The sequence below is a fragment of the Puma concolor genome, chromosome B1 (assembly GCF_028749965.1).
Source record: "Puma concolor isolate L17-30 chromosome B1, mPumCon1.1.hap2, whole genome shotgun sequence".
In the NCBI taxonomy this organism is placed as follows: Eukaryota; Metazoa; Chordata; class Mammalia; order Carnivora; family Felidae; genus Puma; species Puma concolor.
The window spans coordinates 59,532,605-59,548,640 of NC_141670.1; the positions used below are offsets into that span (position 1 = coordinate 59,532,605).

The window sequence follows — 16,036 nt, forward strand, 5'->3', positions numbered from 1 at the left end:
GTTTTCCAGACTTTTTTCTGTGGTTGATTTCAAGCTTCATAGCGTTGTGGTCTGAAAGTATGCATGGTATGATTTCAATTCTTGTAAACTTATGAAGGGCTGTTTTGTGACCCAGTATATGATCTATCTTGGAGAATGTTCCATGTGCACTCGAGAAGAAAGTATATTCTGTTGCTTTGGGATGCAGAGTTCTAAATATATCTGTCAAGTCCATCTGATCCAATGTCTCATTCAGGGCCCTTGTTTCTTTATTGACCGTGTGTCTAGATGATCTATCCATTTCTGTAAGTGGGGTGTTAAAGTCCCCTGCAGTTACCACATTCTTATCAATAAGGTTGCTTGTGTTTATGAGTAATTGTTTTATATATTTGGGCGCTCCGGTATTCGGCGCATAGACATTTATAATTGTTAGCTCTTCCTGATGGATAGACCCTGTCACTATTATATAATGTCCTTCTTTATCTCTTGTTACAGCCTTTAATTTAAAGTCTAGTTTGTCTGATATAAGGATGGCTACTCCAGCTTTCTTTTGGCTCCCATCGCATGATAAATAGTTCTCCATCCCCTCACTCTCAATCTAAAGGTGTCCTCAGGTCTAAAATGAGTCTCTTGTAGACAGCAAATAGATGGGTCTTGTTTTTTTATCCATTCTGATACCCTGTGTCTTTTGGTTGGCGCATTTAGTCCATTTACATTCAGTGTTATTATAGAAAGATATGGGTTTAGAGTCATTGTGATGTCTGTATGTTTTATGCTTGTAGTGATGTCTCTGGTACTTTGTCTCACAGGGTCCCCCTTAGGATCTCTTGGAGGGCTGGTTTAGTGGTGACAAATTCCTTCAGTTTTTGTTTGTTTGGGAAGACCTTTATCTCTCCTTCTATTCTAAATGACAGACTTGCTGGATAAAGGATTCTCGGCTGCATATTTTTTCTGTCTAGCACACTGAAAATCTCGTGCCAATTCTTTCTGGCCTGCCAAGTTTCAAAAGAGAGATCAGTCACGAGTCTTATAGGTCTCCCTTTATATGTGAGGGCACGTTTACCCCTTGCTGCTTTCAGAATTTTCTCTTTATCCTTGTATTTTGCCAGTTTCACTATGATATGTCGTGCAGAAGATCGATTCAAGTTACGTCTGAAGGGAGTTCTCTGTGCCTCTTGGATTTCAATGCCTTTTTCCTTCCCCAGTTCAGGGAAGTTCTCAGCTATTATTTCTTCAAGTACCCCTTCAGCACCTTTCCCTCTCTCTTCCTCCTCTGGGATACCAGTGATGCGTATATTATTTCTTTTTAGTGTATCACTTAGTTCTCTAATTTTCCCCTCATATTCCTGGATTTTTTTATCCCTCTTTTTCTCAGCTTCCTCTTTTTCCATAACTTTGTCTTCTAGTTCACCTATTCTCTCCTCTGCCTCTTCAATCCGAGCCGTGGTGGTTTCCATTTTGTTATGCATTTCGTTTAAAGCGTTTTTCAGCTCCTCGTGACTGTTCCTTAGTCCCTTGATCTCTGTAGCAAGAGATTCTCTGCTGTCAGCTATACTGTTTTCAAGCCCAGCGATTAATTTTATGACTATTATTCTAAATTCACTTTCTGTTATATTATTTAAATCCTTTTTGATCAGCTCATTAGCTGTTGTTATTTCCTGGAGATTCTTCTGAGGGGAATTCTTCCGCTTGGTCATTTTGGATAGTCCCTGGCGTGGTGAGGACCTGCAGGGCACTTCCCCTGTGCTGTGGTGTATAACTGGAGTTGGTGGGCGGAGCCGCAGTCAGACCTGATGTCTGCTCCCAGCCCACCGCTGGGGCCACAGTCAGACTGGTGCGTGCCTTCTCTTCCCCTCTCCTAGGGGCGGGATTCACTGTGGGGTGGGGTGGTCTGTCTGGGCTACTTGCACACTGCCAGGCTTGTGATGCTGGGGATCTGGCGTCTTAGCTGGGGTGGGTAGGCAAGGTGCACAGGGGCAGGAGGGGCAGGCTTAGCTTGCTTCTCCTTAGGTGATCCACTTCAGGAGGGGCCCTGTGGCAGCAGGAGGGAGTCAGATCCGCTGCCGGAGGTTTGGCTCCGCAGAAGCGCAGAGTTGGGTGTTTGCGCGGAGCGAGCAAGTTCCCTGGCAGGAACTGGTTCTCTTTGGGATTTTGGCTGGGGGATGGGCGGGGAAGATGGCGCTGGCGAGCGCCTTTGTTCCCCACCAAACTGAGCTCTGTCGTCCGGGGGCTCAGCAGCTCTCCTTCCCTTTGTCCTCCAGCCTTCCCGCTTTCTGAGCAGAGCTGTTAACTTATGATTTCCCAGACGCTAAGTCGCGCTTGCTGTCGGAACACAGTCCGTCAGGCCCCTCCGCTTTTTGCAAGCCAGACTCGGGGGCTCTGCTTGGCCGGCGAGCCGCCCCTCCGCCCCGGCTCCCTCCTGCCAGTCCGTGGAGCGCGCACCGCCTCGCCGCCCTTCCTACCCTCTTCCGTGGGCCTCTCGTCTGCGCTTGGCTCCGGCGACTCCGTTCTGCTAATCCTCTGGTGGTTTTCTGGGTTATTTAGGCAGGTGTAGGTGGAATCTAAGTGATCAGCAGGACGCGCGGTGAGCCCAGCGTCCTCCTACGCTGCCATCTTCCTATTTATTTATTTTAGAGAGAGGAGGAAAGAAAGAGGAGCACCAGTGAGCCAGTGGGGGAGGGGCAGAGAGTGAGAGGGAGAGAGAGAATCCCAAGCAGGTTCTGTGCTGGCAGCACAGAGCCCGACACAGGGCTCGAACTCAAGAACTGTGAGATTATGACCTGAGACGAAACCAAGAGTCGGATGCTTAACCAACTGAGCCATCCAGGTGCCCCAAGAAGTTTTCTTTTTTAAATGTTTACTTTTGAGAGAGAGAGAGAGAGCACAAAGAGAGGAGGGACAGAGAGATAGAGGGACAGAGGATCAGAAGCACGCTCTGTGCTGACAGCAGAGAGCCTGACGCTGGGCTCAAACTCACAAATTGTGAGATCATGACCTGAGACGAAGTCAGACGCTCAACTGACTGAGCCACCCAGGCACGCCAAGAAGTTTTTAAAATATATAAAATTAAAGTAGTAGAGGAGTTGAAGTTTTCACTGTATTCTATACTGGTTCCACAAAAGGGTATTGACACACTAGATACCTATAAAAATAGTGATTTGTAAGGATAACGATAATAAAAATAGGAGCTAATATTTAATTGGACACTTCCTTCCAGGACCACTTTCAAGTAATTTACATATATAGTGAATTCTTATTACTTATGGATTGCGTGTTTGTGAATTAGACTACTTGCTAAAATTTATGCATAACCCCACAATCAATACTCCCAGTGCTTTCATGGTCATTCATGGACACGCACAGAGCAGCAAAAATTTGAGGCACCCAATGCACGTATTCCAAGCTCAGGTTGAAAAGACAATGTTCTGCTTTCTTGTTTCAGCACTCATACACAAATGTGTTTTTTGTGTTGTATTCACATTTTTTTTTTTTTTACACTTGTGTGCATATTCTTGGTGATTTCACTGTTTAAAATGGTCCTCAAACACAGTGTTGAAGTGTTGTCTGGTGTTCCTACGTGCAGAAAGGTTATGATGTGCCTTGTGGAGGAATTATTTGTGTCAAATGAGCTTTGCTCCAATGTGAGTTATAGTGTTATTGGCTGAGAATTCAGGCTATATACATTGAATAAAGTGTCTTTAAATAGAAACACACATAAAACAATGTTATATATCAATCCATTGTCAAAGATGTTGTAATAAGAGGCTAGCAGGAACATAACCCTGTATTTCTCCTAGGGGATAATGATTTAGTATTCTCTAATTCAGTACTCATGGTGACTTTTTAGAACATAACTACTATGAATAATGGCAAGTGCCTATGGTATTTACTTATTTATTTATCACCAATGCTATGGAACAGGTATTATTATTCTCCCTATTTTACAGATGGAGAAATTGAGGCACTGCATAAACAAATAATATGTTGGAGGCCACATAACTGTTTATTAGTAAAACTAGCATTTGAAAGTGGACAGTTTGTTTCCAGAGTTCACTCATTTAACTGTTGTGCCATGTTGACTTTAGTGAGGATTATTTATTAGGAAAATTAAAGGAGCTGGGAGAATCCAGCCACCACTAAAGAAAATATACTTAAAGGAGGAAGCTTGGAAGAATTGGATGGCTTTTCACGTAGAAGAAGAATCAGACTTATTTATATATTTCCACAGTGTAGAATTACTATGACTAGGAGAAGTAGACAAACAGATTTTAGCTAATTATGAGGGCTGTTCAATGGGTGGACCATCATGCGATTTAGTGAATGTCCTCAAGCTGAACCTATTAAACTAGAGCTTTGAATGGCCATGTGCCAGGTATATCCAGGTGGGACTAGAGGAATGGTTTATTCAGCAAGAAGTTAGACTAGTTAATACTTAAGGTCTCCTCCAATTTAAATATTATGATTCTTTTGCCTTGTACTTTTTAGTGGTCATTGGCATTAAAGAACATTGTCAAAGCATCTGGTTTTATTAAAATTTGTATGTCATTGTTGTTCCTGGTCAGTTCTTTTCCCTAATTCAAACTGAATCAGCAAACTGAAATTTATACACAACTAACTCTTTCACATTCTCTTTTTCTTATATTTTGCAATGCCCACATTTGCCTGCTCTTTTATGACTTCACTTATCTTTCCTCTTCCCTTCTTATCAGCAACTCTGGCCAGTCTGACTTTGCTTATATCTGTGTCTTACGTCTTAACATACCTCTTCAATTAGATTTTTTAAAAAAGACTTTCTTATTTTAGAGCAATTTTAGGTTCACAGCAAAACTGAGGGAGAAGGTACAGAGATTTCCTATATATTATCCCTGTCCCCCCATATGCATAGCCTTCCCCCTTATCACCATCCCCCACCAGAGTGGTACATTTGTTGCAAAGGATGAACTTCCATTCAATTAACTTTTTAATATTAGAGCTTCAGCCATGTAAGACCATTTTATAAAACTATTGAGCGCCTCTTAACATTTGTGTTTTATAGATGCTTTTACTTTTCCAAGTCTTTTTCTCTGTATTGTATCATTTAATTTGAGTAAAGCTCACACCAATTCCATTCCATCAGATAGACGTTATGCCACCGAACAGAGGAGGAAACTTAATGAATAAACTCCATATATTCTTTTCCTATCTCATTAACTCTGTGCCATCCTAGCTCTTCTACCTTAAACCACACTGACTCGTTTTTTATTTCTCTGATTATTTCTTCTACCTAGATTGTTACATGTTTTTGTGTTATTATTGCCTCTTAAAATAATCACTCATAATCATCCCTCCAAAATTTTAAATACCTCTTACCTGTAAAAGATTTGAGCTGTGGATGTGAAGTAACCTTGGCACTTATTCATGCCTTTGTATGAATAAGAAAAGGATGTAAAAGAATGTATAAGAAAAGGAAACGAAAAAACTTACTCCTTTTTTCCCTCCCCTCTTTTCAAGATGGAAAAAAATGAGTTTGTCTTAGAATAATTACTTCCTTTTAACCCATTTTAATGTCTCTGCATTTTCCCCAAATTCCTAGTTTATTACTATATAATTGTGGTTTATACAGTATTTATATTATCATTGCTATACTATGAATCTAGAATACTGTTTTACTTATTTTAGGCGGTATAATTTTGGAACTCAAAAGATAGAGTGTTTAATTTGTCTAGAACAGTAAGTGTCTCTGAATTCTTAATAATGTTTAATGAAGAAAATCACTATTAAATAAATTGACTATTTCTGACTTATCTCCATGAGTCTAGGACAAATAGTTTGTGTCCATAGTTTAGTATAGTTTTATTATTTTAGAGAGGAATATGAATATGAGTATGGATTTTTCTTTTGGTGTATATGAAGTAGTTAACAGAAATGCATGTGAAAAATTAAGACAGTTTGTAGGTTTTTAAGCATTATGAGGGGCTATAGAATCAAACTAATTTTTGTCTTTTGTTATTCTTTTAATAAGGTTTATTGCTCTGATTTGTATATATCGAATCAACCTCGCATTTCTGGAATTCTGTTTTATACAGCTTTACATCTTCAAAGATCGATGTAATATTGGCAAATAGTTGACAATAAGTATTTGTTTAATAAATGAGAGGGGAAAAAGAAATAATGTTAAACAAAAATTACTGCACGTTGTAAGTTTGTGATGGAAGCAATGAGTAACGTAAACCTGCTTATTTAAACCAGCTCAGGAAAAGATTATTCGAGAAGCAAAACCTATAAATGATATAAATAAATACAACAGATAGTACTTTATATATGTACTATGAAAATATGTAAATCAAAACTGTTATACATACGATCAGGTTTTAGTAAAATAATTCTAAGTATTAATATATGTCGTTTGCAGGTTTAGACTGACACACATTGAACATGGTATCTTAGGATGGGAAATCAAACATGTTTTACTTCTACAAAGGTTTGAGATGTGGTCAGGATACATAGCAGTGAGATCAGCAATTTTACTTAATTGCAAGTGGTTGTGTAAGCGTCCAGGACTCCCCAAAAGAGCCTGGAAGACATACAGTTTCATATCACACATCCGAGTATCATATTCTCTTAAAGTTTATCCTCCCTTGTTGGACCCAGCCTTGTATAATGGGCCTATAGCCGACTAGAATCAAGCCTTGCCTGGACATATGTAGGAGATATGTTGCATCCAGACTAGATAATAATCTTATAATTATACAGTGTATAATATGACGGCTAGAGTATAGCACATGTGTACTACAGAGGCATATACAAATTTCTCATTATTCTTTTTTTTAGTATTTTTTATTTTTATTTTTTAATTTACATCCAAATTAGCATACACTGCAATAATGATTTCAGGAGTAGATTCCAGTGATTGATCCCCTATGTATAGGGGATCAGTGCTCATTCCAGCAAGTGTCTTTCTTAATGCCCCTTATCCATTTACCTCATTCCCCCTCCCAAAACCCCTCCAGGAACCCTCTGTTTGTTCTCTATGTTTAAGAGTCTTTTATGTTTTGTCCCCTCCCTGTTTTTATATTATTTTTTGCTTCCCTTCCCTTATGTTCATCTGTTTTGTGTCTTAAGTTCCTTATATGAGTGAAGTCATATGATATTTGTGTTTCTCTGATAAATTTTGCTTAGCATAATACCCTCCAGTTCTATCCACATAGTTGCAAATGGCAAGATTTCATTCTTTTTGATTGCCGAGTAATACTCCATTGTATATATACACCACATCTTCTTTTTATCCATTCATCCGTCAATGGACATTTGGACTCTTTCCATACTTTGGCTATTGTTGATAGCACTACTATAAATATTGGGGTGCATGTGTCCCATCGAAACAGCATACTTGTATCCCTTGGATAAATACCTCGTAGTGCAGTTGCTGGGTCATAGGATAGTTCTATTTTTAATTTTTGAGGAACCTCCATACTGTTTTCCAGAGTGGCTGCACCTGTTTGCATTCCCATCGGCAGTGCAAAAGAGATCCTCTTTCTTCGCATCCTCGCCAACATCTGTCATTGCCTGAGTTGTTAATGTTGGTCAATCTGACAGGTGTGAGGTGGTATTTCATGGTGGTTTTGATTTATACTTCCTTGATGAGTGACGTTGAGCATTTTTTCATTTGTCTGTTAGCCACCTGGATGTCTTCTTTGGAGAAGTGTCTATTCATGTCTATTGCCCATTTCTTCACTGGATCATTTGTTTTTTGGATGTTGAGTTTGATAATTCCTTATAGATTTTGGATACCAACCTTTTATCTGATATGTCATTTGCAAATATCTTCTCCCATTCCGTTGGTTGCCTTTTAGTTTTGCTGATTGTTTCCTTCACTGTGCAGAAGGTTTTTATTTTGATGAGGTCCTGATAGTTCATTTTTGCTTTTGTTTCCCTTGCCTCTACAGACATGTCAAGTGTTACTGTGGCCGAGGTCAGAGACGTTTTTGTCTGCTTTCTTTTCTAGGATATTGGTGGCTTTCTGTCTTACATTTAGGTCTTTCATCCATTTTGAGTTTATTTTTGTGTATGGTGTAAGAAAGTGGTCCAAGTTCATTCTTCTGCATGTTGCTGTCTAGTTTTCCCAGCACCATTTGCTGAAGAGACTGTCTTTATTCCATTGGGTACTCTTTCCTGCTTTGTCAAAGATTAGTTGGCCATAAGTTTGTGGGTCTGTTTCTGGGTTCTCTATTCTGTTCCACTGATCCGAGTGTTTGTTTTTTGCCAGTACCATACTGTTTTGATGATTAAACCTTAGCAATACATCTTGAAGTCCGAGTCTATGATGTCTCCAGCTTTGGTTTTCTTTTTCAGTATTGCTTTGGCTATTCGGGATCTTTTCTGGGTCCATACAAATTTTAGCGTTGTTTGTTCTGCTCTGTGAAGAATGCTAGTGTTATTTTGATAGGGATTGCATTGAATTAATAGATTCCTTTGGGTAGTATTGGCATTTTAACAATGTTTGTTCTTCCAATCCAGGAGCATGGAATATTTTTCCATTTTTTTCTGTGTTCTTTAAATTCTTTCATAAGCTTTTGATAGATTTTTCACCTCTTTGGTTATGTTTATTCCTAGTTATTTTATGGGTTTTGGTGCAATTGTAAATGGGATTGATTCCTTGATTTCTCTTTCTGTTGCTTCATTATTGGTATATAGGAATGCAACTGATTTCTGTGAATTGATTTTATATCCTGCGACTTTGCTGAATTCATGGATCAGTTCTAGCAGTTTTTTGGTAGAATCTTTTGGGTTTTCCATATAGACTATCATGTCCTCTGCAAGGTGTGAAAGCTTGACTTCTTCCTGGCCGATCTGGGTGCCTTTAATTCCTTTGTGTTGTCTGACTGCTGAGGCTAAGACTTCCAATACTATGTCGAATAACAGTGGTGAGAGTGGACATCCCTGTCGTGTTCCTGACTGTAGAGGGTAAGCTCTTAGTTTTACTCCATTGAGGAGGATATTAGTGTTGGGTCTTTCATATATGGCTTTTATGATCTTGAGGTATGATCCTTGTATCCCTATTTTCTTGAGGGTTTTTATCAGGAAAGGATGCTGTATTTTGTCAAATGCTGTCTCTGCATCTGTTGAGAGGATCATGTGGTTCTTGTCATTTCTTTTATTGATATGATGTGTCACATTGATTGTTTTGCAGATATTGAGCCAGTCCTGCATCCCAGGTATAAATCCCACTTGGTCATGGTAAATAGTTTTTTTAATGTATTGTTGGATCGGTTGACTAGTATCTTGTTGAGGATTTTTTGCATCCGTGTTCATCAGGGAAATTTGTCCATAGTTCTCCTTTTTAGTGGGGTGGGGTCTTCGTCTGGTTTTGGAATAAAGGTAATGCTGGCTTCATGGAAAGAGTTTGGAAGTTTTCCTTCCATTTCTATTTTTTGGAACAGCTTCAAGAGAATAGGTGTTAACTCTTCCTTAAATGTTTGGTAGAATTCCCCTGGAAAGCCATCTGACCTTGGACTCTTGTTTTTTGGGAGATTTTTGATTACTAATTTTGTTTCTTTACTGGTTATGGGTCTGTTCAGATGTTCTGTTTCACTAGTGTATATGTTTCTAGGAATTTGTCCATTTCTTCCAGATTGCCTATTTTATTGGCATATAATTGCTTATAATATTCTCTTTTTATTTGTATTTCTGCTGTGTTGGTTGTGATCTCTCCTGTTTCATTCTTGATTTTATGTATTTGGGTCCTTTCCTTTTTCTTTTTGATAAAACTGGTGAGGGGTTTATCAATTTTGTTAATTCTTTCAAAGAAACAGCTCCTGGTTTCATTGATCTGTTTTACTGGGGTTTTTTTTGGGGGGGAGGTTCAGTAGCATTGATTTCTTCTCTAATATTTATTATTTCCTGTCTTCTGCTGGTTTTGTAATTTATTTTTTCTTTTTTCCATCTCTATAAGGTGGAAGGTTGGGTTGTGTATCTGAGACCTTTCTTCCTTCTTTAGTAAGGCCTGGATTGCCATATTCTTCCCTCTTATGTCTCCTTTGCTGCATCCCAGAGGTTTTGGGCTGCTGTCTTATCATTTTCATTGGCTTCCTTGTACTTTTTAATTTCCTTTTTAACTTCTTGGTTAGCCCATTCATTCTTGAATAGGATGTTCTTTAGTCTCCAAGTATTTGTTATTTTTCCAAATTTTTTTAATGGTTGATTTTGAGTTTCATGGTGTTGTGGTCTGAAAATATGCACGGTATGATCTTGATCTTTTTTTACTTGTTGAGGGCTGATTTTTGTCCCAGTATATGATCTCTTCTGGAGAATGTTCCATGTGCACTCGAGAAGAATGTGTATTCTGCTGCTTTAGGATGAAATGTTCTGAATATATCTGTTAAGTCCATCTGGTCCAGTGTGTCATTCAAAGCTATTGTTTCTTTGTTGATTTTCTGTTTAGATGATCTGTCCATTGTTGTAAGTGGGGTGTTGAAGTCCCCTACTATTATGGTGTTATCAATGAGTTTCTTTATGTTTGTGATTAAATGATTTATATATTTGGGTGCTCTCATGTTTGGAGCATAACTGTTTATAATTATTAGATCTTCTTGGTGAATAGACCCCTTAATTATGATATACGGCCCTTCTTCATCTCTTGTTACAGTGTTTATTTTAAAATCTATATTGTCTGATATAAGTATGGCTACTCTGGCTTTCTCTTGACGTCCATTAACATGATGGATAGTTCTCCATCCCCTTACTTTTAATCTGAAGGTGTCTTTAAGTTTAAAATGGGTCTCTTGTAAACAGCATTTAGATGGATCTTGTTTTCTTATCCATTTCTATTACTCTGTGTCTTTTGATTGGAGTGGTTAGTCCATTGATGTTTTGAGTGAGTATTGAAAAATATAAATTTATTGCCATTATATTGCCTGTAGAGTTGGAGTTTCTGTTGTTGTTCTCTGGTCCTTTCTCGTCTTTGTCGCTTTTGGTCTATTTTTTTTTTGTTTTTTAATCTTTTCTTCCCTCAGAGAGTCCCCCTTAAAATTTCTTGCAGGGCTGGTTTAGTGGTCATGAACTCCTTTAGTTTTTGTTTGTCTGGGAAACTTTTTATCTCTCCTATTTTTAATGACAGTCTTGCTGGATAAAGAATTCTTGGTTGCATATTTTTCCAATTCAGCACACTGAATATATCCTGCCACTCCTTTCTGGCCTGCCAAGTTTCTATGGATAGGTCTGCTGCAAACCTGATCTGTCTTCCCTTGTAGGTTAAGGACTTTTTTTTTCCCTTGCTGCTTTCATGAATCTTTCCTTGCCTGAGTATTTGGTGAATTTGACTATGATACGCCTTGTTGATGGTTGGTTTTTGTTGAATCTATTGGGAATTCTCTGTGCTTCTTGGATTTTGATGTCTGTGTCTTTTCCCAGGTTAGGAAAATTTTCTGCTCTGATTTGCTCACATAAGGTTTGAGACCCCTATGATTCTGATGTTAATTCCTTTTTAGTGAGTCACTAAGTTATCTAATTCTTATATCCTGCTCTTTTGCCTTAGTCTCCCTCTTTTTTTCTGCTTCATTATTCTCCATAAGTTTGTCCTTTATATTGCTGATTTGCTGCTCTGCTTCATCCGTTATTGCCGCCACTGCATACATTCGAGAACAGCTCAGTTATAGCATTTTTGCTTTCATCCCGCCTAGCTTTTACTTCTTTTACCTCCACAGAAAGGGATTCTAATCTATTTTCAACCCCAGCTAGTATTCTTATGATTGTGATTCTAAATTCTTGTTCAGATTCTAAATTCTAAATTCTATCTTGCTTGTGTCTGTGTTGACTAAGTACCTGGCTGTTATTTCTTCCTGTTCTTTCTTTTGGGGTGAATTCCTTTGCTTTGTCGTTTTGAAGGAAGAAAAGGAATTAATAAAGTAAAGAAAATAAAAATTAAAAAATTAAAAACAACACACAAAAAATCAAATAAAGGATGCCAGATCCTAGGTGTGTTTTGGTCTGGTTGTTGAAAGAAGCTTGATAGAATAGAGAAAAAAGGGAATGAAAAGAAAAAAAAGGAGAAAAAAGGAAAACATTAGAAAATTTGAGAAAATGAATACAGTAAAATAGAATAAAAGGAGATGATGACAATAAAATAGTTTTAAAAATTTACAAAAAAGTGAAAAATACCACAGAAAATATTTAAAGAACAATCTTTTTATGTAAAAATGGAAAAAAGAATTAATTTTTTTTCTGTCTTTATTCAAGAATAAAGAAAGAAAAAGGAAACAAAAATTGAATAGATGGACCGGTGAACAGAATGAGATACGATTGAAATTACATACAGTTTCCCCTAGGAGTCAAACTATGAAGCACTTTACAGTCCATAAACTAAGCAGGTGGAGAGACTTATGGTGTTCTTCAAGACTTGTGGTTGGCCCAGTTCGGGGTGTGGGGAGGCTTAGTTTAATGGCTCCATTCTCCACTAGATGGCACTGCTTAGCTTACTGGGGTGGATTGTTGTGGCGCATGTAGGTGTGTATGTTCATGCGTGGGAGGATTGAAAATGGTGTCACCAAGGTACCCAGTCTCTAGTTTCAGAAGTCTGTGCTGCCCTCAACCAGCACCCCTCCTTTGTCTCTGGCTTCTGTCCACTCCCCATTTCTACACTGTCCATGACCAAACCATCAGGCTGCCAGGTGGCACCTCCCTCCTGAGTTTTATCTCAGATGGGGCTGTGTTTACCAACACTTTACTTCTGAGGGACTGCGGCCTTGACCTGCTCAGACCCTCTGGGGGTGGGTCTTGCTCAGCAATGGCCAGATGCCAGCTGCACCAAGGAACATTCATGCAACCGTGCTACTGCCAATATTCAGAGACTGAAGCCAGGCACTAGCCTGCTCCAGAAAAAGTTCCTGTGATCATGTGGCAGCAGCATTTCAGGGATTATGGCAAATCACAACACACATCTGGTGCCAGGCTTCACCCCCAACGTCCTTGTTCCAAAATCAGTGAATGTGGCTGATCTCTGGGGTCTGTTGGGACTCTTTCCTGTCGGATATCGACACAGCCTCTACCAAATGTTTCATCAGGGGAACCACCTCTCCCCGTGTTACCTGAGGACCCCTGGGACTTCTCTCTTTGCTCCTGGGGATTCACCCTTCCTACCAGAGCACTGCCAGGTATCGAGCTGTGGTGTTTTAGACTCTGTGCTCCCCTGTTTAGAGAGTGTTAATGGAATTTAAACCCTCTCCTCTCTCCTTTCTCCTTTCTCCCTTCTCCCTGTTTTGTTCAGTCCCTTGCAGCTGTTTCCACTCTTCCTCTTTCTCTCCAACTGCTTTTGTTGGGGGGATGCTTTTCCCATACTCTTCCCCCCGTCTCTGTCCTCTCTCCACAAGCAAAGACAGCTCCCTGCCCTCCACAGCTTCTCTCTCCCCCAGTTCACCTCTCCATGCTGCATACCTGCTGAGTTCTGTGGTTCAAGTTGTGCAGCTTGTTGTGTTAATCCTCAATCAGTTTTCTAGGTGTGCAGGATAGTTTAGTGTTGGTCTGGCTGCATTTCAGGGAAGAGAGATGCAAAAAAAACCTTCCATTTTGTTCCACCATCTTGGCCCCCTTCTCTCATTCATTATTCTTAATCTACTCAATCTACCAGGGGTTATGTAAAGAGTACATTTCTGAATTTGATGATGTGACACTAGATTAAGAGTTAGCTACCTACACATACCTGACAGTCATAATAAAAGGCTCTTAACCAGCTATAGAGATTATCTAACCCTATAAAATTCCAGTGATGGGAATCAGAAAGTGTTTAAACCTATTGGAAGACAGAAAGTGCATTATTTCCTGTATTTTTCAGAGCATAACTTAGTTATGGTCTTGAAGAAAGGCTGTAGGAAGTTTGTGTGCCTTAGTAGCCAAAATTTGAGTAGAGGCACAGCCAGTCCACTTGCTCATCTTTCTGACTCACCTCCAAAATTAACTGCAGTTGATACTATGGTATGAGTTCTCTGATTATTGGAGCTGGGTTTTATTCATTTTTCTATCTCTCAAAATATACAACAGGCATAATATGTGAAAGGCACTGTATATATTAGGTACAGAATAACAGGCACAATGTATATTAGATGTTCAATAAACGGTTGTTACTTGTAGTTTTTATTTGTAGCCTAAGCTTAACATGTTTACATTCTTTAATAATTGTCAGAGAAAGATACAGTAATATAACCTATCCATTTTACTTTTTAATATTCAAGGAATTCAGACACTGCTTTTTGTCTTTGAAAGCTCACACAAACTTTTTATTCCTTTCATTTTTGAAATTGCTGCTATGCTGCTTTAATTTTACTTCAATATTGTTGAAAGAAGGTTTTTAGGTATATTTGATACAGAATTCTGAAAAAAGCTTAACTTCTGGAAAATATTGAGATTCTTCTATAATGAAGTATAATCTAAAATAATTTTATATGTAGAATAAATAAATATAAGAGAAACCTTGGTAAGATTTGGAGTAGTAAAATAGATTTTACTTTTATTTAAAATAGTAAAGAACGGGGCACCTGGGTGGCTTATTCAGTTGGCTGCTCCTGGTTTCTGCTCAGGTCATGATTTCACAGTTTTGTGAGTTCGAGTCCCACATTGGACTCTGTGTTGGCAGCACCGAGCCTCTTTGGGATTCTCTCTTCCCTGCCTCTCTGCCCCTCCCCAACTTGCACTCTCTCTCAGATGATCTTAAAAAACAATTTTAAAATAAGTAGTAAAGAAAGGGGCACCTGGGTTGCTCGTTGGTTTAGTATCCCACTCTTGATTTCCGCTCAGGTCATGATCTTACAGTTGTGAGATGGAGCCCCATGTCAGGCTCTGTGTGGGCATGGAGTCTACTTAAGATTCTCTTTGCCTCTCTCTCTGCCCCTTACTTATTCGCAGTCACGTGTGCATGTATTCTCTCTCTCAAAAACAAAACAAATAAAAGAATAGTAAAAAACGTGATTTAGGTAGTGAATACTAATATATATGTAGCTATTTCTTCATTAAGAAGGTTTTATTTCACATCAGTCTTCATATTCTGCAACAAAGAAAACATTTTGAATAAGTCTAATTTTTAACTTTTTGAAATATTTAATGTTCAGAATTTCTGATTTTGCTATTTGTCCGAATTACTTAGGCAAAAAGGGCAACTAGCTGTGGAAAGAGCTAAACAAGTGGAAGAGTTCCTACAGCGAAAACGGGAAGCACGGCAAAATAAAGCTCGAGCCGAAGGGCATATGGTATGATTTTTCTTTTTTTTTGAGATTTTGAGCATATTAATATTCAGAGTGAAGTTCTGGAACAAGGTAGGTATAAATGAATTATATTTCTTTACAAACATTTAAACATTTACTGAATAAAAAGTTGTGACATATCTTAACTTCTCTTCTGCCTTATCTTTTATACCAAGGTGAAATTCTGTTGATGGTTTGCTTAATTAGGAGTAAGTTTACAGCTCTATCTTTGCTTTAAAAAGGGTAGAAGTAGACATAGCAACCCAGATATTTATATTAAAACAAATGAGTTTTTACATTGTTGCCTTTGTTTTTTCATACATGCTTTTGGTTTTAAATACTTTTAGGTAGCAAAGAATTGTAGAAGAAAAATGGGAAACCTTCAGATAAATATAACTACATATCTTTTCAAAAGCACATTAGAAGCAAAAGTATATTAAAACCTCCAATTATTCCAGCTAATTAAATTAAGTCACATATCCAAGAAGATATTAATGGTTTTTAGGTAATCATTTTAGTACTTAATAGTTTTGACTTGTAGAGGTATACAAATGCCTTTTGACCTTTTGTCCACAGAATAACTGATTGTTTCTATCAGCTCACCACACCATGAGGCATCCTGCTAACCTAGGAAATAAGTCAGTGATATGGTAGTATATTTTGATTAGATTTATAACTTAGAGTAGATCCTAACTGGTATCGATGTGAGTTAATTCATGTAGTTATTTCAAATTTTAGCAGTTTTTTTCTTTGCAATGTCATTGAAAGATACTTAGATGTTTTAATGGTTACCCTTTATATTTTTAACACATGCATTTGTTTTTTGATTTTGGAATTAATTTGTGCTTGTA

The 16,036-nt window shown here is 38.2% G+C and overlaps 1 protein-coding gene across 9 annotated transcripts in view; it reads left to right on the forward strand.

The window, feature by feature from the left end:
- Positions 1–16,036, forward strand: part of NEK1 (NIMA related kinase 1) — a 237,355-nt gene that overhangs the window by 86,983 nt on the left and 134,336 nt on the right. For all 9 annotated transcript variants that reach the window (XM_086703869.1, XM_086703870.1, XM_086703872.1 and 6 more), the window contains one exon: positions 15,089–15,191. In XM_086703869.1, coding sequence (XP_086559995.1) covers positions 15,089–15,191 — 103 coding nt within the window. The remainder of the gene's footprint in view (positions 1–15,088; positions 15,192–16,036) is intronic.